This window comes from Lampetra fluviatilis, chromosome 1 (genome assembly GCF_964198595.1).
Source record: "Lampetra fluviatilis chromosome 1, kcLamFluv1.1, whole genome shotgun sequence".
NCBI lineage: Eukaryota > Metazoa > Chordata > Hyperoartia > Petromyzontiformes > Petromyzontidae > Lampetra > Lampetra fluviatilis.
In genome coordinates, this window is record NC_136275.1 from 31,090,070 (window position 1) to 31,117,245 (window position 27,176).

The window sequence follows — 27,176 nt, forward strand, 5'->3', positions numbered from 1 at the left end:
CATTGTATCCGGCATCTCATACTAAATAAACACATGCCGTGGCATCGGCCAGCATGGGCCGATGTTCCAAGTCAATCGAACTGTATAAAGTATCATCATCATCATTACCAAAATCAGCCATGATCATTCTGCTGGATGATGCCCACACACCACCCACCCCCAGCCATCACCATCTCTTGCGGGTTCTGCGATGTAACAAGACAAACACAAAGATCCCCTCTTTAGCCCTAACAAACTGTTGGGGCAAGTGCTGTTAGCGAGTAGCACCTATGAAGGCCGTCACGGCATACGAGGAGGTGGGGTGGCCAGCACAATGCCCGGCCACCTTTGTCTCCCCAGAGGCGATGTTTTACACATGGCACCAGGCACTCATTTTTAGGCTGAGTCGACCTCGGGGAGGCCCAGGCCCAGTTTCGGATATTCGTCACCGGTGTTGGGCGTGAGCGGGAATTGAACTCGGGTGGTCGGGTTCGTAGTGCAGCGTAGCGCTAACCACTACACTACCGCTACCCCAATGCGATGTAACGGTCCACTTAGCACCTGCACATAATCTGTTGTCATCATTCTGTCTCTCCGATCGACGTCCTCTCAAATGCGTTCCATTCCTTGGCCACGACTCCATCGCTATCCTTGACCATGTACAGTTCGTCAGGGTAAATTAATGCAACACATATACTCAATGTGGAACATTGCAATCACATGTAATATGTCCATTTTTCTCTGCATGAGTGCAACTTGTAATTATCAACCGAAATGAGTTTACCACAAAGCGTAAAAATGCCACTCGATAAAGCGATTCAAAAAGTACAAATAATTAAATGGCCGATTCATAATAAAGTGCATACAGCTTCTTGTGCGTTAATGACAAAGCTATTGATGTATTGAAAAACTATATATATGTGAACAAACGCATTTGTTCTACTGGCAATGAACACCAGTAAATATATACACTTGCATTCTTGTGTAATTGCGCATACACATTCTACATACCTACAAGCATAAGGCATATAGATTTACACATTCAGGTTAACAATCTGCTCGCATACAGAGCAGTCCTTCAATGAGCAGTATATTAATTATGATACAAGTGAACATTCTACCACACGTGTGTGTGGGGTTTTTTTTCTCTTTGTGGAGCTCGTTATAGGAGAAACACTCGCGGTAACGGACGATTAAAAGTGTTTCTGTGTTCAGCTATGTAGTGGTGCAGGCGAGGGGAAGTCTGTGAAATGGAACTCTCTCCCTCTCTCTCTCGCCCTCTCCCACCATCTCCCACCATGTGTCCTTTGAAAATGGTCTAGTTTCTCTGAGGCCGGCACTGCAGCAGGCCGATACAATATTCTCACAATGGACTTCATGGCCATCCTACAAAGCCAAGTCCAATGCCATCAAACCACACCGTGGGAGATTCTGTTGTCCGGCATCTATTTATACGTCTTATTATTAAATCATGTGCAGGCAGCGGCAAGAGGGAGGGAAATTTAACGAATGAATGAATGAGAGGGTGTACACACATTAAAGACTTTATTCGAATCAAAGATCAGTAAGCGGGCTTGGGAAGGGCATGTCGCTAGAAAGGACGATGGGTGGTGCCCAAGAATGATGCAGCTTTCTGAGCTACCCCTATTGGAGAAAAAGAGCCTCACGGCTCATCGGATTTCTCCAGGTTAAATAAAGATTCTGATTCTGACAGAGTGGCCACGAAGAAATACCGAACGCATCAAAGTAGCCGTTCAGCCAAGAGACGGAGTGATGGAATCATCTCTCGCGTGTAGCTGCTGCGTGAATCGTTACATCACAAAAGTGTGGGAGTTGGCAATGGTTTGGGGGAGGCTTTCATCCAGCAGTGGACTGATTGTAACTGATGATAATTAAATTTCGATTTAAAGCTTTCGTGACTGCAGGGATTCATCTTCTTGGTTCTTTCGGTAAAGTCACGTAGAAGGGAAGTAATAAAATAATAAAAATAAAACATAATAAAACAATTCTCACGACGTTTCGGCCACAACGCAAGTAGCCGTCCTCAGGCGAAGAATGAAACACCACCAAGCTTGGAGCGTATATTTAAGCTGGGTTAGAGGGGGGGAGGTGGGAAGAAGAGCGCCTAGACAAAATAATTTGCATATCAAGAGGAATTCAGCATATGGAAAATGCGTAGGAGGTGGGCGGGGGGGGGGTTCCAAATCAATACTATGCCCGTGCATTATGCAGGATTAGCAGCATCAAAGGGGGAGGGAGGGGGGTAGCATTAACAAAGGAAAGGAATGTTAATAGTATGTAGCTGCAGTTACTAAACAACCACGTAAAAAAAAACTAAAGTAAAAACTGCATAACAAACTAAAGTATAAACTACATAGCATCATCAGTGTACTTACTATACTCTACAATAAGCTGAGTTACTAACAGTAAGTAATACATAAAAAATTCTACGTTGTAAAAAATTATATAATATGCTTCCATCTAAACTTTATTCTCTTACATCACACGCGTCTATACCGTACTATATACTGCCATAGACAAACCCAACATTAAATTACATACTGTATTGCTATAAACCACCCTATTATATTATTATACATTTTAATATAACACTATGTATTATTCTACCCACCCTAATGTGGACTTCTCCAAGACAGAGGTTCTCTGCAAGCCATCTGGCTATCATGAGAGATTCGTTCATGAGGCGATCCACATATACAAACACAGAGACAATTTTAACCGAGAAGATGGATTCTGGCTTAGCAATCACTGGAAGGACGTAATAAACCATTTCGATACACATTAGGGTGGGTCGAATAATACATAGTGTTATATTAAAATCTATAAGGTATAGGGTGGTTTATAGCAATACAGTATGTAATTTAATGTTGGGTTTGTCTATGGCAGTATATAGTACGGTATAGACGCGTGTGATGTAAGAGAATAAAGTTTAGATGGAAGCATATTATATAATTTTTTACAACGTAGAATTTTTTATATATTACTTACTGTTAGTAACTCAGCTTATTGTAGAGTATAGTAAGTACACTGATGATGCTATGTAGTTTATACTTTAGTTTGTTATGCAGTTTTTACTTTAGTTTTTTTTTACGTGGTTGTTTAGTAACTGCAGCTACATACTATTAACATTCCTTTCCTTTGTAAATGCTACCCCCCTCCCCCCCCCCTTTGATGCTGCTAATCCTGCATAATGCACGGGCATAGTATTGATTTGGAACCCCCCCCCGCCCACCTCCTACGCATTTTCCATATGCTGAATTCCTTTTGATATGCAAATTATTTTGTCTAGGCGCTCTTCTTCCCACCTCCCCCCCTCTAACCCAGCTTAAATATACGCTCCAAGCTTGGTGGTGTTTCATTCTTCGCCTGAGGACGGCTACTTGCGTTGTGGCCGAAACGTCGTGAGAATTGTTTTATTATGTTTTATTTTTATTATTTTATTACTTCCCTTCTACGTGACTTTACCGAAAGAACCAAGAAGATGATGATAATTAGTTTATGATGATGATTTTTTAATCTCCTGTCCAAATGTGACCAAAATCGATAGATTGCAGGGGAAAATCACCACAACTATCTTTCCTTAAATAGTAAAACCAAGAAAGCCTCTCACTTTCACCAATAAAATCAAATATTTCCAAGAATTGTTGTTTAAGGAAATATCCCTTCTTCATAAATGTATTTCACGTGCTATGCTATGAAAAAAAGCCATTTCCGAAAATATCACGTGTCATGTATTATTTTTCCCTTCAAGGCAGTGTTACTGACGAATGTGTTCAAGTCCTTTGCTGTCTGTGCTTCCGTACCACTGCCGACGCAGCAGTGTCATCGAACGATGTGCGTTCATATTTCCATAGGAATGGCTCGAGAGCCCTGGTACACAGTGTAATGTGCGAGGCGAAGGGGGAGGAGTGGAATTTGATGGGAGGGGAGCTTCAGCCATGGAGCTGTCCGCATAAGAGAGGGGCAGATAGAGACCACAACATGCCCGGGTTGTATTGATTGGCACGGAGTGATTAGATCCTTAACTTGTTCCTCATCAATTTACCACTAGCTAGGACTTCACCTGTGTAAGTGTAAAATATATATTCGGCATACATTCGTAAACCGAGGAACACGATGGGCAATTCGTTGTCAATGACCATGGCAAGCATGTGACGATATTTCCAAGCACAACGGCTAAAATATTCACGGGGTATATAACTGTGCATCCGAACGCGCTCTTAGGTATAAGGTTCAAAGGTTTGTCTAATTATAACCAGCAATGACATTGCAATACGAAAACAAATATCCTTTGTAAGTACAGTCATAAGCATTGGCAGGAAATGCAGGGATGGTCATGTGCACCCCAGCACCTTTTAGCTGTGAACATTTGAGAACGACGACATTCATAACAACAAATACGAGTGCTGCCTTTCTGACCATGAGCAGTTCCCCAAAAGCTGTCAAGATCCCCATTGGGTTCGGTAGGAAAGAAGTGGGACGAAGATTGGCAGAGCAATCTCACGAGTGGGTATAAGTCCACATGGAGCCAAGCAGGACGAAGCATGGGCCCTGATTAAATCCCTTACGCGATTTGCTGCAAATTCCACCTTTCTGGCCCCGAACATTTACTTATCAATCTTGAAAAAATGTTGTCGACAAGTCCTAACCAGAGCGAATTGAATGCAAATACCACTCATGCATCAAAACTTTATTGTTAAATTAAGTGAACTCTCTGCTGACAGGTTATTATGCTTGCAGATTTATTGTGATGAAACGAAATTATATTTTTGGTGAAAAGCAAAACCTCTACTTGAATAATGTTTAATTGGAAATGGGTTTATATATTTTAGTTAAGTATATGATTTACGTGAATAATTGCTACAGTTTCAACTTGAAAGCTAAATGTCTAAAGTTATTTGTTTTGTTGAGTGGTATAGGAGCAATTAGTTAAAGGGAATAATTTCAATTTGGTATTTCTCTCCTTCAACATTGTTTATGCAAAATCTTTACAAATATTTCCAATCAAATGCTTCTTATTTACCTTGCTCTGAAATATAATTACAGGACAAACAGATTCACACGGGCCGTCTAAATCCAAATACAACACGGCACCTTTTCCCTCTGTTGGCCTTTGCAGACCAGTTACATGAGGCTGATATATCACTTCCATGCCAGATATCCCGCCCAGAGCAGCTTAAGAAGTTTTACAGAAATGCACTGCGATACCTCGGGCACTTTCCTCCAACAGGGCACCGCAGGACGTGCACACGTCAATGGGATCGAGTCATGGAAACCCAACTGACGCGATCAATCCCATTGCATCTAAAGTGCCAAGGTTGTTAGCACGCCGAAGTGGAGGAAGTGGAGAGGAAGCTCATTGATCATGTGTGCGCGTCCCAGTCCATTGATTTCATTTTCTAGAAATTCAGGGCGGGCCACATACGCAAGACCCACATCTCGGATGGTGTCATATGAAGCCACAACCTCTTGTGCGCCAGGCGAGGGAGCTAACAACTTTCCACCTCGGCACCCACATCACGATTGAGAGGTAAATTAGGACACAAACATGCATCAACATGGAACCATGTATGGCTGTGCAATTTTCCTTACGGTGCGGTCGCTTCAAGAAGTTTCGTTATTCCTACAGCCGGACATGTCTGGTGGAGTTTGATCAGCAAGACAGGTCATGTATATTCGGAGGCCCTCTCATCAAAAAAAAACACTCACTGAGTAGCTGCTGCCATGGTGTTGGCCTGGGGTGAGACCCCCGCTGCTGCTGCTGCCGCCCCTTGCGGCGTTACGAGAGAGTTCCGCTGGCGGAGGAGCATGAAGACATCCTGCCAGGCGCTCCCCTCTGCTCGGCCTGCCACGTCCAGCCCGCTCGATCGTCTATCGTTTCACAAATGGGAATGAAACGTAACAATTCAACAATAGTCGCGAGATGAAACAAGCGCACACACACATTGGCACGCGCGCACACAAGCATGTGTACAGCCACACAAAGACACGCAACACACACATACACACTCACACACGACTGCTCAAGGACGCAGCCATGTGCACAAAATACACACGAGGCAAATGACCGCTTGCAGACACTGGCGACGATGATGCTGTATGCATGTACGGTGAACTTCTTTTGCACCATACGTAGCCAACCACGTTAATCGGAGGTGCCGTGAGCGAGGGATGCACGCACTATTCTTCAGTGTGGCTGGTCGCGAACAGGAAACAAGAAATTGTTGGGCAGTGTGTGCGAGCCCCCTTGCTCACATCAACGCCACAGTGTGACCGCACGACTGCACGTGGGGCTATTTTCTTTTTTCTTTCTTCCTTTCGCCAGAATGCCCGGCACCAGCCAACGGGCCCCCTCCGTCAGCTATGAAGAGGCCACGAGGGTGTGCCGAGCGATGCGTGAACACGAGGAGGGCACTGCCTGCAGAGGCGTGCGGATGTCCCCTTATGCCAAGTCCGTATTTATAATATATATTGAGGGGGACACATCCCCCCCAATATTGAAATATGCTCAAAATGTCCCCCCCCCCCCAATATATTGCTATAAAATAGATGTATGTTTATATGATTGTGGTTATGGTTGTACTTTATTAATCCCTAACCTCTGCCAATACATACAATGAAACAAGAAAAGGTAAAACAATAAAAAAAAACAAAGCAATGCAATAAAATACCCTATTAGACATTATTGTAAAAAATAAATAAAAGTCCATCCTATGTGTTAGTAAATTTTGTAATATTTTAGGCAGGAAATTCGTTTTCAAATTGAGATTTTTGGTCCCCCCCAATGTTGACTCCATGGCTACGGCCTTGCCTTATGCAATGCGCTTTCTTCATGTTCCACGCAGAATGAAGAAGAGGTCACTTTTGAATTCCTCATCATCAATTTTGGTCAGGAGAAATAGCCCGAGAAAGGTTTACACTCGGCAAAGAACGCTCCGCTGAGGGGCTGGTGGTGCAGTAGCACGCGCACTGTGGCAGAGATCAGTGGTGAGTGATATCTGAATTGATCCTGCTGAACAAACCAAGGACTGTCTATCTACTATGTCATTATTAAACCTTTGTTATAGAGTGCATTTTATTTCGGAATTAAAACCTGGTGTTATATTTATCAAGAGAAAACATTTCCTATGACACAATGTGTATTGTGTTGTCCTTGTGTGCACATTTGTAAAGACAGTGCGGAGCGATAGCGGGACAGTCTGGGTCCCCGGGACCATGGTTATTAATGGCCGTGCCCATGATGAATGATGATTGGACGAGAGTTGACAGCGTCACGTGAGGGAGGGGGAGCACGGGGTCCAATGGCGGGGGAAGGGTAACTACGGCGGTGATTGACAGAGGCAGGTGGGCGAGGAGAGTTCTAGAATGGGGGCGTGGCCGCATCGGGCGAAGATAAGAGGCAGCGCGAGGCGGAGCTGGGGGCTGTTGGCGTGGGACGATGTCGTCGTCGCCTTGGATCGGGTCGTCTCCATCGTCTGTGAGTTGTCTTGAGACTAGAAGCTACGTTGTCTCAGAATAGAGTCGTCTAACTACCCAAGTATACATAGTCACTCGCGGTTACTCGTTGAGTTGTCAGTGGACTTTATACATAACTCGCTTTACTACCCGGCTTCGCCCGGGACTTGGATTCTTGTTGAGGATTAATTTCATTTTCCCTCATATTTCACTGAAAAACCCTGAAAAAAAATTATGCTTGCAAGAAATAAAAAAGCCGAAACAAATCAATGTAACTAAATCGGATGTTTTTCACTCAAGGAAATTCAACCTTAACCCACTTATACGCAAGGTCGATCTAGGCAACTTGGGAAGGGAATGACGTGGCGAGCTAAAAATAGTCGCGTTGACTTAGAAACTGAGACAGCGATGCCGCTCATTTGTGCGGGATACACGGCCTACGCGGAGGGTTGGGGGGGGGATGCGTGACATCAGCAGGCACACTGCGTAACACTTCCGCATGCGGGTGACATCACAGATGTGACGTCACCGCTCACTTGCCATGCAAAATATTACATGCATTATTGCACCCCCCCCAAAAATACAAAAGTCTATTTTTATACTTTTCGCATTGTGTACAGTCTGGAAGCTACCCACATGGCAAATTTCAAGTACGCTAAACATTTCGAACAGACACACATTCACAAATTTCCCTTTTATATATATAGATAAATATACAGAAAGACAAGACCGTGTCTCTGAGAGCTACATCACACACGTAGAGACCGTTTGTCAATCCACTGCTGGATGAGGGCCTCTCCCATGCCATGAAGGAGGCAGTGATTACACGACCATACTTCACCACACTGGTCAGAGGTGATTGGAAGAGGTCGAAATAATCCATAACAATAGATTCCGCTGCCCTCTGCTGCCCACAATGCCTATTGCACCTGTGTGGTGGTCGCCCATCCACAAGCACTGTCCAACTTCAATCCCGCTTAGCTTCCAAATCCCTGATTGTGCAGGGCGAATTCTATGTGATTTGCTTAGAGGCGTCCTGATGCGTGTAAAATTTATACCTGTAAAACCATCGAATTTGATGTTTTGCATACATACGTAACGACAACGGATGATGACATGGCTCAGTGAAACAAAGAAGGAAGATGCCACTGGCCAAAATATCAGGTTCACTAGTATGGACCAAAGCAAAAGGGAAAATGTACAAATATATATGATGTATGGTAATAGTAACCATTTATAAAAAATAATAACTTCAATGTTCCACCTAATTGCCGCACATTAAAACGCATGTTGTTTGATAAAAACTATTGTTGAGCTAAACCAGTGGCCAGTAAGACTGACAACTCTTTACCACTGTGTGTATTTGTTTGTGTTAGTCATTGTATCCGGCAGCCCACCTCTAACCACCACAGGAGGAAGTTTTGTTTCCTGAATGCCTCCCTAATTGTTGTAATGGTGCTCCATTAAATCAGGATCTTAAAGTGAGCGTTCTAAAAATATTTATCCAGCTGGATCGCCTTTTTTTGTGTTCTTGTCTGCGCTTCAATGCCCACCACTGCTCCTCTCAATACCCCAACCCCCTCCCATCTCCACATGTATATTCATCATATCATGCGCACAATCCCTGTTGCTGTGTCAGGAGGAATGAACATGTTGTTATCGCAGTTGATAGTCAATATTCCCACCCATACTGAGTAGCTAGCAGAGGTGTATTGCAAGAACTGCATGGCTAATTGGTGCGAGAGAGTGTGTGAGAGAGAGTGTGTGAGAGAGAGCTGTGTGGATATAAAACACAGAGGAACAATTTTTATTTTATTTATTAGAATATATCACGTGAATAATCCCTTGAGATGGAACATTTTGTTTGCAAGGGTGTCCAAGGTGGCGGTTAACACATACTTAGCAAACACGTAATGACACATTCTGGAATAGCTGTTACCTTACTCCATTATGATCCGAGTTATACAGCTGCAATTGTAGGCCATGCACGCAAGAAAAAAATGGAAAATAAATCTGTTATGGGCATTCGCTTGATCGCCACCATCAGCCATGGTCCCATCCACTGCTAGAATAAGGCCTTCCCGCACTGCTACCATCTCTCAGGAGCTCTGCGATTGAATACCACTAGGTAAACTCAGCCCTAAAATGTGTGGCTGATGTGGTATATCAGCATAAAACATGGAGGGAAAAAAGTGGCTCTGACCACACCACCCCACTTCGTGTGCTGTACTGAGCTAAATAGGCACTCGTTATGAGCATTTACACAAACATACAGATATAAATGTAGCGCCTCTAATTGTGTGGGTGTACATATCAGAGGTGGGACAAAGTCATTGTTATGCAAGTCCAAGTCGAGTCGCAAGTCATCAAATTCATGACTCGAGTCTGACTCGAGTCCAAGTCACATGACTCGAGTCCACATCTCATAGGTGGGACAAAGTCATTGTTATGCAAGTCCAAGTCGAGTCGCAAGTCATCAAATTCATGACTCGAGTCTGACTCGAGTCCAAGTCACATGACTCGAGTCCACACCTCTGGTACATATATATAACTAGCATTTCTACCCAGGACTTGGATTCACCACGCCTGGCCGCCTTTGTCCCCCCAGTGGCGATGTTCACACACCACACCAGTTACTCGTTTGAGGCTGAGTTGACCTAGGAGAGGCCCAGGACCGGTTCAATTGAACTCGGGTCGCCGGGTTCGTAGCGCAGCGCGCTAACCACGACACTACCGCTCCACCCCCCACACACGCGCGAGTACATAGGTACACATACACGCGCTTGCTGCAGACACACAACTTTCAGGGTGCGTACGGCAGTAAACGACTCAAATAATAAACCAATGCTGCGCGAAGAACGCCTTAGACCTGCAACACATTTGTATTTCACTTTACTCGCGGAGGATTGGCGGGTTGGGGTGCGTGACATGAGCAGGCACACTCCATTACGCTTCCGCATACGGGTCACATGACAGATGTGACGTCACAACTCACTTGCCGTTCAAAATATATGCATTATTTTGATCATTTGTGCATGGTGTACAGTCTGGAAAGTACCTACATGGCAAATGTTAAGTTTGTTGCATGTCGGGAAGTATGCTAAACATTTTGAACAGACACACATATTCACAAATTTCCCTTTTATACATATATTTAGAAACCTTTGGACTCGCACCAAAAAAAATGTCAGGAAGTTAAATTATTGAAAAATAATCTTTAACATATGGCAATGCATATACTGGATTAGAAAACATTCAAGTTTGCATTTAGGAATTGCGGTAAGGTATTGAAGCTTTTTTTCGCTAACTCTAAATTCCATATTTTGGAAGCAGAGCTTGCTGTTAAAGATCCCCTTTTCAAGGAGGAAGAATGCACCTTGTCCACACACACACCTACAGAGACAACGTGCAATGGACGCGGGACACGTTGATCAGGGCGCAAGTTACGGGACACTGATCAGGGCGCAAGTTACGGCAGCGGACGCCACAGAATGACCTCACGTCACAGACAACCGCAGCGGCGGCCGCGCAATCTGCTGGCACTTCTCAAAATGTGTCGCCGTGACAAAATTTCCCGCTTGGCAGATGTTTTGTTTTCTTTCCTGCGAGAGCAATGGCGTGCATCCAGATGTGGAACACTGCTAGGGTGCTCATCTGAAAGCTGCAAAACAACAACTCGTCATTTGCAATGCCTCGCTTTCTAAAGCCCCGAGTGATTTGGTGACTTTGAGAATGGACCCTAACAAGGCAATCGTCAAGGAAGGCTGAGGACATTTGTCCATTTGTGGCTAGGATGTGCTTTAGTTTGCCTCGGAGCCTTTTTGGCATTTACATTCAATAACATATCTAAGCAAGGTCTGGTATAATTCTTTGGTTCTTTTCGGTTAAGTCACGTCCGTAGAAGTGGTTCAATCTTAATTTGGGAGCTTTCGTGACTGCAGGAATTATTCTTTGGTTCTATTCGGTTAAGTCACGTCTAAAAATAAAATAATAAATCAAAATAAAACAACACATTACGACGTTTCGATTGCAACACAAGCAATCATCATCAGGCATAAAAGAAATAGCAACAAAAATCTAACTAGAAAACTATAGACCGACATACAAGCAGACAGACATCACAACGGCACACATAGAGAGGAGTATAAAGGCACACGAAAATTAAATAACCTAGTAAAATATTGAAATGTGATGTAATACAACACAGAGAGTCGGTTAACACACAATTAACGCATGGCCTGGTTGACTACGTGTTTCAAAATTTGCTAAGTTAGAATTTTAAGTGTGAGCAACAAATATCTAACTAGAAAACTATAGACAGACATACAAGCAGACAGACATCACAACGGCACACAGAGAGAGGACACAAATCGGCTGTGTGAGCAACAAAAATCTAACTAGAAAACTATAGACAGACATACAAGCAGACAGACATCACAACGGCACACAGAGAGAGGACACAAATCGGCACAAAGAGATGGTCGTTTCTGTGACAGTCCCTTAAATATAGAGAGGAGGGGGAGGGGACGGGGGGAGGGAGAGGGCGGGGAGATCAATGGGTGCACGCCAACGTACTCCTATTGTAAGTGAGATGATAGACGCGGCACGGGAGGCAAACCTGAAAATTAGGACAAACGCGGCACGGGAGGCAAGCCTGAAAATTAGGAGACAAGCACACGAAAATTAAATAACCTAGTAAATTATCGAAATGTGATGTAATACAACACAGAAAGTCGGTTAACACACAACGCATAGCCTGGTTTATTACGTGTTTCAAAATTTGCTAAGTTAGAATTTTAAGTGTGAAATTTCAAGGAGAGGACACAGGCAGAGAGAACAAATAGCCAGAAAGAAAAAAGGATAAGTTTAAAACTTCCCCGTAGAAGTGGTTCAATCTTAATTTGGGAGCTTTCGTGACTGCAGGAATTATTCTTTGGTTCTTTTCAGTTAAGTCACGTCCGTAGAAGTGGTTCAATCTTAATTTGGGAGCTTTCGTGACTGCAGGAATTATTCTTTGGTTCTATTCGGTTAAGTCACGTCTAAAAATAAAATAATAAATCAAAATAAAACAACACATTACGACGTTTCGATTGCAACACAAGCAATCATCATCAGGCATAAAAGAAATAGCAACTTAACCGAAAAGAACCAAAGAATAATTCCTGCAGTCACGAAAGCTCCCAAATTAAGGTCTGGTATAACTTACGCAATATTCAGCCGCCCACGATTCTGGAACGCACTGGGGACCGATTTACGTTGGGTTTGTTTCCGCATGTTTGCTGGAATTCCGGCGTTCCGCTGAATTTCCACAAAATTGATTGCGCCGAATTCACGTCCCAGTTTTTTTGGTGTATTTTTGTTAGGCCTGATTCACCGGGTGAGAAATAGGTGCAGCCCCGTACCGCTAAAACATTCATGCAGCCAATCAGCAGCCAGGGAGGGCGGTGCCGAAGAGCATCTGAGCTCTGTGTGTGCTGATGTCAGCACCCTCGCCAGGTCAACGGGTCCAAGCCGACCAATCAAGTTCTGGTCTCTCTCACGTAAGAACAAATACATGCTCATGTATGTAAGGCTGTCCACCCACCTCTGCCAAGGTGCAAAATGTATGTATGATGAATATTGAGGTGGCACAACAAACTCAACACAAAACGCAGTTTTAAAGAAATTAGTTTTCAATCTAGATTTTAAAGTGCAGTCCGAAAGAAATTTTAAATGGAGTGCTAAGCTAAACATGCTTATGCACCACACAACCCCTTATTATAGAAATTACAACAGAAAAAATAATCTGTTTATTTCATTCAGCAGTTTTTTTTCAAACTTGCCTAAAGCATCCATCATCATTCGGGTATGTAAAGTAATGTTTTGGGTTGTTGTTGTTTATTATGTATGCATTTATATCCCCCCTACTCCCCCTCCCAACTGTATGCGTCACTGGGTCCTTAAAAACCCTTTTAATTTGTACGATGATCTCTGTCACTCTTGGCCTCTAAGTCGTCAGAGATCACCATGGACAAAAAATTTGCATAAAAACCAATACATGCATTTGGTGACGTTAAAATGAAACCTATTTTGCCATGCTTTACGTGAAGCCCATTATGTCATGAAAACCAATGATTTTATGCTCAACCTGCTGAGATTTATATCTATAACGCATTCTTTAACATCCCATACCTGCAAAAAAAAAATTAATAGTTTCGTGATATATGGAATTTTTGCACCGAGTCATCATCTCTCCTCTGCCCTGTAGCGCACAGATACGCCACACCTCTATTCTTACTTTCTACTGGGGCCGAATACAAAAGCACGTGGACTAACTTTGGATATCCGGCCAGATAAAGGGTTAACGCCTAGAAACAGAGAGCGAGTGAGAGCAGAGAACAAAATATTGCCTGAGAGTCGTGCTCTGGGAAAACTGAAAATAAAACATTCAATCGGAGACCACTGCGCACAGCAAAGCCTCAGAGGTAAGCGAAGCGAGTGCTGTTCTATGCTGTTCCGTCACACTCACTTGCACCAAACTGCGTCCTCTCAAGAGTTTTGTTCGTAATATCCCCAGGCTCCAAAAAGAGTTATTTTTTGTAGAGCTGCTGTTCAAACACTTGTGGGGGTGGCACTACCCTTGCCTTTGATTTCAAAGTCAAATGCTTTGTTGACTCTGTCGGAAATAATGCTTTTCAGGGCCAAGAATAGATGCTGAAACATTAAGTATGCCTGTGGGCAAGAGCACTCAGTCAACATTGGTAGCTAAAGACCGACTTGACCAATACATTATGCATCGGGTCTGATTACTTATTTACAACCGAGTTCAACGTATTTGCAGCAAAGGCTGAGACGCATTAACATCCATCAAATGGCTTATAGCGAGTTGATAAACAATAATTTCCAGTTGCAATCTGCCAACCGGGCCTCATTAAAGATGCTTTATTTCAGCAACATTAACCAGTTCCTATAGAACCAGCAGATATGTAAGAGAACATATATATATATATCACATGACGCACACTTAATACAGCTTTGATGAACGCCTGTCGACTCAAATATCGGATTGCATCGCGTTATGTTTTCCCCCTTTCATCATCATTAAATCCAATATGTGTATAGGCTATGACGGACTGACGAGGAATTTAGCATAATCCATTGTTATGGCGATGTTAAGCAAATTCAACGTTCTATGCGGGGCCAGTCAACGGCTTTGAGCACAGGACATTAAAACTCTGTACAGACTCATGATTATTCAGTCAGATTTAACATACCCACCTGCAGCTATTATTAGTTTATGTTAAAAGAACATCGCCTGACTTTTACAATGAAATGGAGCTTCAAAGTAGACCAACTTTTCCATCTTAATTAAAACTATTGTTTTCAGCCGCACTCGCTAATCTATGCAAATACGTAGAATGTACCGATTATTCGATCACTTGTTTTGCCTTTACCCTTATACCACGTGTAAGGGACCTGCTAAATAATGAAGCTCATATAAAATGCATCAATCCAGCCAAACAGTTTATAAATAGGTTTAGTTTTGCACGTGCTTCTTTGTTTTATGTATGCACAAAGCAGACCGCAGATGGCCACCGCAAAATTGGGGTACCTATTGAATCCCCTCAACAGCAGAAGGTCGGGGAGCTCAGGACAATATCCTTGGCTGCAAAACGACAACAGCAGCAGCACCATCGAGCAACACACACACCCCAACATCAAATCTCGGGGAAAGTCCAGCATGAACTCGAACACCCATCTTGCAAAACGCATTCACGATACAAGGTAGCTCGCAAAATGCAAGCAAATTTACAGTGCTATTCGTGATTTCACCGCTGTCACAACGGTCGTAGGTTCCGTTTGAGTACAGCGATACCTCGACTTTCGTTGCTTCGCTCTTTCGGCCGTTTTCAATTATAAAACACATTTCAAATTTCGTCCACGCGTTTTCCAATTTCGTCTGATTTCATGCAACCTTCCACGACGTTCACGCCACGCGTCATCTTCTTTGTTCAGTCTTTGAATAGAAGTCGTTCAGTGAGCATCTCTTATATTTGTGTTTATTCCTTTATTATCAATACTGTACTTATTACTGTGATTATACTGTTAACAATTCATAGTTATTTTTGTGATAACAGTATAATACTACAGTGTTCATAGTTATTTTCGTGATTACAAAACACGTGTACAGTATTCATACTGTGCTTATTTTTGTGATTACTGTAAAATATTTATTTTAGTGTTTTAAATATTCATAATGGGTCCTCTAAGTGTGGTGATAGTAAAACTAAATTAACCCATGAGGTTAACAATTTGCAACAAAAGCTTGACATAGACAATGAGCAAAGCTAAATAAAGGCTCTGCTTTGACATTCGTCCATTCTTAACATTCGTCCATGCTCTGGTCCACTAACCAGAAGAAAGTGCGAGGTGTTCCTGTATGTGTGTATGCATATTCGTGTGTTGAACTTCTTCCGCACCGTACGTAGCAGACCGTGCTAACCGGGATGTTACGATGAAAGGACAAACTTTCTGAACACAGAGCAGTTGTCGAGTTTGAGATTTGGCCCGGTCGTGGCAATCTGGACACAAATTCTGCCGAACGAACGGGGCTTCGGCGGGACCTCGTTTTAATTGTGGAATAGGAACCGAAGGTATTTTTTGCTGTTAAAGATTTATAAGTGTAGTCGCATACCTTGCCCAGGTGGAGTTGCCACGAGAGTTCAAATGGTTAATATATTGTATTGGTCAACAAGAGTGGGGCGGCACTCGGGTGGTCCACAGCACGTGTCGTACACAAGACGTGTGGTCCACAAGACGTGTCGTCCACAAGACGTGTGGTCCACAAGACGTGAGGTCCACAAGACGTGTCGTCCACAAGACGTGTCGTACACATGACGTGTCGTCCACAAGACGTGTCGTACACAAGACGTGAGGTCCACAAGACGTGTCGTACACAAGACGTGAGGTCCACAAGACGTGTGGTCCACAAGACGTGTCGTACACAAGACGTGAGGTCCACAAGACGTGTGGTCCACAAGCCGTGAGGTCCACAAGACGTGTGGTCCACAAGACGTGATGTCCACAAGACGTGAGGTCCACAAGACGTGTCGTCCACAAGACGTGCCGTACACAAGACGTGAGGCCCACAAGACGTGTCGTCCACAAGACGTGTGGTCCACAAGACGTGTGGTCCACAAGACGTGAGGTCCACAAGACGTGTCGTCCACAAGACGTGAGGTCCACAAGACGTGTGGTCCACAAGACGTGAGGTCCACAAGACGTGTCGTCCACAAGACGTGTCGTCCACAAGACGTGTCGTCCACAAGACGTGTGGTCCACAAGACGTGAGGTCCACAAGACGTGAGGTCCACAAGACGTGTGGTCCACAAGACGTGAGGTCCACAAGACGTGTGGTCCACAAGACGTGAGGTCCACAAGATGTGTCGTACACAAGACGTGAGGTCCACAAGACGTGTGGTCCACAAGACGTGTGGTCCACAAGACGTGTGGTCCACAAGACGTGAGGTCCACAAGACGTGTCCTACACAAGACGTGAGGTCCACAAGACGTGTGGTCCACAAGACGTGAGGTCCACAAGACGTGTGGTCCACAAGACGTGTCGTACACAATACGTGTGGTCCACAAGACGTGAGGTCCACAAGACGTGAGGTCCACAAGACGTGAGGTCCACAAGACGTGTGGTCCACAAGGCGTGAGGTCCACAAGACGTGTGGTCCACAAGACGTGAGGTCCACAAGACGTGAGGTCCACAAGACGTGTGGTCCACAAGACGTGAGGTCCACAAGACGTGTGGTCCACAAGACGTGAGGTCCACAAGACGTGTCGTACACAATACGTGAGGTCCACAAGACGTGAGGTCCACAAGACGTGAGGTCCACAAGACGTGAGGTCCACAAGACGTGAGGTCCACAAGACGTGAGGTCCACAAGACGTGAGGTCCACAAGACGTGTGGTCCACAAGACGTGTCGTACACAATACGTGTGGTCCATAAGACGTGAGGTCCACAAGACGTGAGGTCCACAAGACGTGAGGTCCACAAGACGTGTGGTCCACAAGGCGTGAGGTCCACAAGACGTGTGGTCCACAAGACGTGTGGTCCACAAGACGTGAGGTCCACAAGACGTGAGGTCCACAAGACGTGAGGTCCACAAGACGTGAGGTCCACAAGACGTGAGGTCCACAAGACGTGTGGTCCACAAGGCGTGAGGTCCACAAGACGTGTCGTCCACAAGACGTGTGGTCCACAAGACGTGAGGTCCACAAGACGTGTGGTCCACAAGGCGTGAGGTCCACAAAACGTGTGGTCCACAAGACGTGAGGTCCACAAGACGCTCGCCCTTGCTGCAGCGCTAGTACGGCATCTCCATCATCAGCACCACCGGCAGTCCTCCCTCCCCCTCTCCGTACTAATTCGTTCTTTATTGCAAATCAAACCCTCCCGTTTTACATTGTCGGCGACACGCCTGGCTGAAGACTTCTTTTCTCAGCTTAAGATCTCGGCTCACGCCGCCCGGATGCAAACGCATTAAACGGACGCGATTGAGCAAGCGAGCAAAAACTAACAACAACAAAAAACCTCGGTGGTGTTTCAATGTGGATGCAGGACATCGTTTACCTGTTGATTTCAACATTGGATTAACTTTGATTGGCGATTGAAGCTCAACTTGACTGCGCCATGGAACATCATCGTAATGGTGTTATTCCTCCCCAGGCTGAAACACCTGGTGGGTAAAGCACCTGCATTGGCTAGTCTGAGAAAGTAAAACTCCACATTCCAATTGCAACGTCGTCTGTTCATACAACCCCCCCCACACACACAATTGACTTTAAGTGAACTGGTATTCATTGCAATTACTTGGTAGGGATGATGGCCTAATCCAGTCCTCGCTGGGATTTGAACTCGTACCATTATAATTGCGAGTCGCAGAGATTGCTACACGTCGCAACTCGGTCTGATCGTATTACAGAGAGCTTTGGAGTGCTGCGGTGGCGCACTGACGACCAACGTGGTGTGAAGCACCGTCAAACAACCGCCACAACAACTGACGCAGCGTGGCGATGCCTTTGCAAAGGGTTGTGCATGTTACAAGTTAACGATGTTTAAATGTAGGGCCCTGGTGTCACTGTGTGCTGGTGAGGATGCGGAGCATAGGCACGGGAGGTTAGTGCACCTCACCATGTTTCTTCCTGCACTTTTGACCTTTTTTTAAAACATTTCCTTCATCAATGTCCACTTTTTTACTCCGTGGTGCCATCGGTCTCCCTATGATAACTGACCGAGGTAGGCAAATTATTTGGCGATACTGTGCTTGCAGCGGTGTGCAAAGCACAGACAGCACAAATAACTCAACGTTTCCTCAACAACGCAACCTTATCCACGTGCGATTCATGCGATTTTCACATTAACCGCGCACCTGAGATTTTGACGTAAATTAATAACTCGTGGATTTTCTCTTCAGCCCGAATGAATAATCTAAAAACAGTTATGCATTGTTATTCTTGGAAATGTTTATTTACACGTCACGTGCTTAAACCGAACCAATATGTGCTCCGGTTAATCCAAAATCTACTTGACCACCTCTACAGTACAGTAGTTGCATATCTTTACAACAGTGGGCGGAGTTTGATTTATGTTAATTGGTGTAGCTCTGCTATCCACTTAGTGGGCCGAGTCTTCTGCGCATAGAGATCAGCGTAGCCATAAAATGGATATTTTTGGATTATCAGTGACTTTAAATCACCAGCGGCCATCCTCCCCATCATTAGCGTGGATAATTGAGATTCTCCTGTAGATCGTTGGTGAAGTTTCAAGCAACGGGCCTTCTTCACAGCAGACAGAGAGGCCGGAGAGTGGATAAGAGTTTACCGATACCTGAGGCTGCGTTTGCCAGCTGTGTCCCTCTGACAGATATCTCAAATTGCATCGCAAACTCGGTGTACGTGACCGCTGCTTTGCTCATATTTCTCCCGAGGCCAATTGCGCGACCTTTTTTTTTACGTTCTTCCAACATTTTCTGCAGCACATTCCCATCGGAAGTTGCCACGACTGTGTTGTCAGAAATTCTGAGACAGTTTTTTTTCCTGTTCACAATAAAGGTTTTATGGGTTGGATCGCGCAAGTATAAATCTGTCGTTAACCCATCACCACCCGACACATCCAACCGGTAAGGTTTGTCACGTAAACAAAAGGCACCAACTAGTTACTACTTCAGCACCACACCGGTGTGTTGGAGAGTAAGTCCACAACATTTACAATTTGAGTACGACACATTTATACTTATGCGATCTAACCCCAATAATTATTCATTATTATGAATAATATTGTTCGCGAAAGCCGACGTGGTTGTTTTCTTTGTGTGAGTGTTTCTCGGAGTGTGGTCCCCGCTACCACCGGTGGCCCACGACCTTTCTCCAGATGGTCCGTGGGGCTTGTGATGCACACGCACAGTTTGATCCGGGAATAATGACGTTTATTGTACCTTTTGTTTTGGACCTTAGTTGATATTTTACTCGTGATATTTAATACAAAAAATGAAGTTGGGTAAATTACTCTGATTAAACTACCGTAACCTTAATATGTAAATGCTCCCCTTAACAAAACCTCTCATAGCTGCGTTAAAAAATAATGTGTTCCAGTAATATGAATCATTGTGTTTAAGTGGTATTTAAAGAGATGGGTGAATGCGTTTTGTCACGGGGGTGGGGGGCGGTGGGGGTGTTTGCATCGGCTGAGAGGTCCGCAGGCCAAACACATTCGAGAAACAGCGCTCTATGTGCATGTCTTTGTGTCTCTACAAGTTTCTGAAAACATCTTCGAATGTCGCCGTGAATAGTGTGTGGGAAAGCGTATCACCTTGTCTAACTCCCCTTCTATGTATAATAATTGATGTTCTGGTACTTTCTTCATCTAACCTCTGTGTAGCGCTTCCATTTTTTTCATTTCAATAAAACAATATTTAGGCTGATGGTTTGTAAGAGTTTGAATGACTGCATCAGCATAAGTACGCCTACAGTATTAATTTACTAAATGTTTACACGTAAATGAAATATCCCAATCATGGATTGATGCCTCACTCTTTTTCACTTCAAAAATGGAGGTCACACTGATTTGAGTGAATGCAGAGAGCTCTTGGTCCATTTTTTACCCATATTTATAAAAAACATCTACAAAAAAATCCATGAGGCAAAGAATCAAATAAACCTTAGAGGCTAACCATCCACAAGAGCAAGAACGAAAATAGGAAAGGCTTCTCTATCAAGGACCACATCAAAAATTATATCAGCTTCTGGAAAACTACTGAATTCCAAATACCACTGCGCCTAGCCATTGTGAGTTATGAAAAGGCCATCGACTCAGCGGACATTGATGCCTTGCAGAGGGGCTCTCGACAGCTTCCTCTAGTGGAGGCCCCTCTACCAGTAGTGGCATGAGCAAGTACAGCAAAATCAGTGCTGCACCTTTACCTTTATATATAATAACATTAACACTGAAGCATACATTCATTTCAATTACTGCAGGAAACCAAGAAACAACACATGCGAAGCTAATAACATAACCAACGCTTTCCTTAATGAGATAACTTTGCTGCTCTCACAGCAGGAGAGGAGGTTGTCGGTGGCATGTGCCCCACACCCGCTGCGTTTGCCACACGCTGCTGCTGCCGCCGCTGGCTCGTGCCTCTTCGCTAGTGGGAACGTTCACAATTACTCAGCACCGGCAGAATGTCGTAACGCGCTCGGTGCACCTGGACCCAGCCCAACACTAGCAACTAATGTAAATCAGACTAATCATGTCCCAGTATTCTGCTTTGCATACAATTAAAATGCGATAGCCCAACTGCCCTGGGTGCAGCGTTGGTGCGGCAGTAAACAAACGTGGCACGATTAACTTAGCAGCGCAGATTCGATTCCCTTGGTCGTTGCTGACAGTGGCGAGTAATGTCTGAACTGGTCCCGAGGAACTAACTTCACCAATCCGCAATTGAGCGTCGCGGTTGAAGTATGGTCAAATAACCCCACCATGATTGCCACAGCATTGGCAGGCCTTCGTCCGGTATTGGATTGATGAAAATTACATGAAGATCCCACGTTGACACTTAGCTGTAATCAATGTTGCTTCACTGAAATTAACTTCAGCCCAATTGTCGATTGCGGCATATTAGGCTTGAATATGGAATAATCTCCAAACCACTACATTTAAAGGAATGGCGAAACCTGTAAATGAATGTTGAATTAAAGCTTTTGTGACTGCAGGAATTCATATTCTTTGGTTCTTTCGGTAAAGTCACGTAGATAGAAAAACTAAAAGGTAAAAAGGTACCGAAAGAACCAAAGAATACTGTAAATAAATGTTTAAGATAATTGCCACAACTATGGCTGTGGTTGATGGAACACATTGCACAAATATGCAGACGTGACATGGCCCACACAACACACTTTGTCTTCTCTGTGAATCCATTAATTCTGATATATTGCTTCTGTTTTATGTATAACACCATTTTTCTATGTGTGGATATTAACTTAAAGATGTTACAAGACAATGAAAGTGACACTTTGCAACAGTAGGCAGTAGTTTTGTCAGTCTTTGAAAGCCAATATGAACCCTCTACACAAAGTCTAAATGAGCCCTCCATCAAATTGCCCATTCTGAAAATGGGATGACCATCAAATTAGCTGCACTCAGTTGCCAGCCTGTGCCACAATTATTTCGTAAGGAACTTCTCCGCATTAAACATGCTTAATTCTTCTCAGGTTCTCAAATACCATCTGCACACATCATTACAAAGTGCTAAACATTACCTTAATAGGCCAGACATTGCATGGCCCAAGAGAACATCTTGGCTAAACTCAGTGAAATGTAATAGCGAATATTCTCTGGAATAGTACAACGGTCGACATGTGTTCAGAACATTTGCATCCTTTTATGCGACCTTGTCGCGATACTGATTCGCACATGCGTTGTCATTTTTCACGTCATCATTAGCCCACCTCGGAGAATGCAAAGTGCTGTACAATGGAAGCCAACGTAATGCTAACCCAGACGTTGCATGTCCTTGTGGCGGCATATCTAGAGCACAGTCCACTGTCAGCAAAGCTGTCAAGATTTCCAGCCCTTCTGCATTTCACAAATTTTAATTTCGCCTGTTGTCGAGAGAAAAAGGGCGTTATATTTTTTCAAGAAATAAACAAATGATCGACCACACACTCCCAACACATTCCAAGTGTCGCCGATGGTTTGTTTAACCTGGAAATCCTAAAAGTTATGCTCACATCAGTCTGGAATGAAAATGACACGAGATGATGATAATAATAATAAATGAGTTCTCCTTAACCCTTACGCCCCACAGTAAGGCTTCCATCGCCAGAAGCCAAGCTATTTTGGCTCTCAATGCTGAACAATGGTTTGCACAACAGAGTCCAGAAACTGCTTCAAGATGTCCCTAACTCGCTTAGTTTCCAGATGCCTTCACCACAGAGGTGCTGGCAATGTCACGTGAAATCACTGTGGCTGTTAATATAATTCTTGTTTTTCAGTATTGTATGCAGAGCACGTGCTATTATTGAGGTTTATAAAACAGGATATTTGCGTAAACAGTGAAATATCTAAGAGCAAATCAAAAAAGCAAGTGCCTAAAAACATGAAAAAAAATTATTCCGCACCATTATGTAAATGTGAATGACACAAAACTAAAATAGACAGCCACTGAAAGGTGATAGCACAACATTCTTAATACTAGATGATTGAAATAGAAATGTTGCCTAAATGTTTTTACTCTCTCTATTTTATGCATTAACTTGGAATGTTAACATCTGTGGACCTTCAAAATGTCCGATACATTGCAGAATGGTTTGGAAAACTCAAGCCTCCAGCATCCATCGCCTGTGTTGCCCACATGAGTGCAGAGTCCCGTTTACCACTCGGATCCATGGGAAGAACGACCAAGGTTCAACTTACGAAGAAGTCACACGGACAACGGGAAAAGGGGGCAGAATATCACGTGGAGGTGGATAAGGAGGATAAAAAGCCTCGAGGCTCATGTCCTGTTGAATAATAATAATAATAAACATCCCTTTGTTAATCCACTGCTGGATAAAGGTCTCCACATGCCATGCCAGTCTTCGGGGTTGTTTGACCATACTTTACCACTTTGGACAATTCGGCTTTTTAAACTAAAGCTATTTTTTTAAATAAGGCCCACTGAGCTATACAACTGTTTTTCAGAAGTGACATGGCCACAAATGAAAGTTCAACGAAGTGGCTTATAATCACGTGGAAATGTATAGCAGCCAACATCCTCTAAAACGTTGACTTAAAGCTTTCGTGACTGCAGGAATTCACATTCTTGGTTCTTTCGATTAAAGTCACGTAGATAGGTTCAAAGAAAATAACAACAAACTACGACGTTTCGATCACAACACAAGCGGTCGACATCCTGAACCTATCTACGTGAAGAGCAGGTCTGTCGGAAAGACAGCGTCTGTCTTTCCGACAGACCTGTTCTTCACCTGAGGACGGCTGCTTGCGTTGTGGCCGAAACGTCGTGAGAATTATTTTATTATTTTTTTTATCATTTTATTATTTCCCTTCTACGTGACTTTACCGAAAGAACCAAGAAGATGAATCCCTGCAGTCACGAAAGCTTTAAATCGAAACTATCTACGTGACTTTAACGAAAGACCCAACAATATACTCTAAAACGCACGTTTCTAATGGAGGAGATGGACAGGACCATTGGAGATGTCACTCATCACTGATATTCGCCATGGCCAGGAATGTAAACTCAGGTCGCTAGGCTCGTAGTGCAGTGCACGAACCACTGCGCCACTGCTCCACCCTCGTGTCCCCCTTACTCGGGTAACATTATTTTATCTGCAGGAAACATTCTTGCAGGCAAAATGACTTATGCATGGATAGATTGCTATAATTCCCCACGTAAATTGATCTTTGAGGATAAGCACGGGGTGTGCAATTGCCGTCAGCGTGCGCAATCTGTCTGCGCTGCAACAGCCGGGCATCCTCATTAATGGGGACTTTTTTTCTCTGTGGAATCACTTCCAAATTGCCTTTCCTCCCCGTACCATTACTCTCATGGCTGGCTATAGAACAGAAAATTGCCTGGCCAGCGTTGACAAATTCAAGTGCAAATGCTGTATTAGAGGCATGAACTAATATTGGTGGAATAATTCACCCTTCGAGTTAATCAATCCAATGCTTTGTCACGATTCAGTCACGATTCACATTTAAGAATACATTTTTGTTATAAACATTGCGGTAAATTGCAGCATATCTCGTCACTGGAGGCATCATGGGATTAATTTATCTATAACGTTGAGAAATCGGGAAACTTTGATTTTCACAAATGAAAATTGACGCACGCATCGTAAGCTTCATGACCAACATCATCAACATCATTACTTATTATTTATTCCGTGCCTGGCATTCAGTACGGCTCGAGATGCTGGAGAAAGGGGTCCGTGATGTGGCAAGAGAAGCACTCGGGAAGGAAGTGATTGCAGACCAAATACAATTTGCCTTAACAATGCAGGACAGACAATTCACACAAATGGCAATAAGCAAATATCTCGATTTAAAGCTTTCGTGACTGCAGGGATTCATCTTCTTGGTTCTTTCGGTAAAGTCACGTAGAAGGGAAGTAATAAAATAATAAAAATAAAACAAAATAAAACAATTCTCACGACGTTTCGGCCACAACGCAAGCAGCCATCCTCAGGCGAAGAATGAAACACCCCAAGCTTGGAGCGTATATTTAAGCTGGGTTAGAGGGGGGGGAGGTGGGAAGAAGAGCGCCTAAACAAAATAATTTGCATATCAAGAGGAATTCAGCATATGGAAAATGCGTAGGAGGTGGGCGGGGGGGGTTCCAAATCAATACTATGCCCGTGCATTATGCAGGATTAGCAGCATCCCCCCCCTTTGATGCTGCTAATCCTGCATAATGCACGGGCATAGTATTGATTTGGAACCCCCCCCGCCCACCTCCTACGCATTTTCCATATGCTGAATTCCTCTTGATATGCAAATTATTTTGTTTAGGCGCTCTTCTTCCCACCTCCCCCCCCTCTAACCCAGCTTAAATATACGCTCCAAGCTTGGGGTGTTTCATTCTTCGCCTGAGGATGGCTGCTTGCGTTGTGGCCGAAACGTCGTGAGAATTGTTTTATTTTGTTTTATTTTTATTATTTTATTACTTCCCTTCTACGTGACTTTACCGAAAGAACCAAGAAGAAGCAAATATCTGTGGGACCTTTTTGCCAGTATAAAAAATAATAAAAAATAAGAATATGGTTTACCCTTTTTGGCAGTGAAAACAGGTGTTCAGATGTTCAAACACCAGATATACAACTGCTCCACACAAGCTACACGTGTTCTGACACTGGCATTGTCTGTGCACTTTAGATTTGAAGTTTTCGTGACTACAAGGACCCATACTCTTGGTTCTTTCGGTAAAGTCACGTAGGTAAAGAAATTAATAAAAAAATAAAAGATGAAAATCAATAAAATTGGATCACGACGCTTCGATTGCATAGCCTCCTGGTATCTCTCCCACTTTAGTAAACATTTTATTGATGTGGTGTTCACACCTGATGATGATTGCTTGTGTTACAATCGAAACGTCGTAATTTAATTTTATTTATATCTTTTTTTTTACCTACGTGACTTTAACGAAAGGACCAAGAGTATGTCTTTGCACTGTTCGCCATTTGGCGTTCTCTGGTCTAACACTGGTGAGACAAGGCCATAAAGAAGGCCGTCTCTGATGAGGGCTAATAAGGTTCAAAGATTATGCATAGATAATTATCAGAGCATGTTTGTTTGCATGTTTTACCACAAGTATGTGTGGTGAATGCAGACGAGAACAGGCAAAATTAAAACGGCAAACTGTGCTTTAGACCACTCTCTTTTACATCCACTTCATACGAGTCATTCAAATGCTATCTGAAAGTAGCGTCCTTAATTCAGTCTTAAATTTACAAATTGTGGGTGGATTAATACAATTTCACCGTCAGCTGTTCCACGACGTTGATGCGAAACAACACCAAAAGTCCATTCCATAATTCTCCATTGCACGTGCCGTTCTTGTAATAAAGCACCTCTATCACCAAAGCATAATTTACAGTTTTGGAACCAAGTTTTGCAATTATTCTGCCAAATATAGTGGCCTCCAATTGTGTAACGGCTTAAAAGATATCAAGCATTTTACATTTCCTCCTCCTAAACACCGTCAGTCTGTGCATTTCACATATAACAAGAATGACATGATCATTGTGTTACACTTTAAGACGACAACTCTTGCCGTAGCATTTTGAACACACTGCGGCAACGTTGAGTTGCCTCTTTGGATATCCAACGCAACATACATTGCAAGAGACCAGTCTTGACATGATCAAACAGAGAACGAGGCTGTGAAGAAGGGAAAGTATCAGCTTATTGTAACCCTCAGCTCTTCTACAGAGCTGAAGGATTGCCGATCATTTTACTCCATACTCCAGGGGTTTTTAAAACCTGGCAACTGTCGACAAATTAATGAACGCATTATTCTACCCCTGTTTATTTATAACGTGCATGTCATAGTTGACACCATACATCTATACGTAAAGGTTCAGGGACTGAAAGTTTACTGACATTGCCAAAGGCTTTCATTGACAGAAATCCCACTTTAAATAAAAATAAACTTTTAATTTAGCAGGAAAGGCC

General features: G+C 43.5%; 1 protein-coding gene across 1 annotated transcript in view; it reads right to left on the minus strand.

Annotated features, from left to right (window-relative positions):
* Nucleotides 1-5,705: 5,705 nt before the first annotated feature.
* LOC144938510 (uncharacterized) overlaps nt 5,706-27,176 on the minus strand; it is a 71,490-nt gene continuing 50,019 nt past the window's right edge. The window contains exon 4 of the mRNA XM_078866652.1: nt 5,706-5,871. Within this exon, the coding sequence (XP_078722778.1) occupies nt 5,706-5,871 (166 nt within the window). The remainder of the gene's footprint in view (nt 5,872-27,176) is intronic.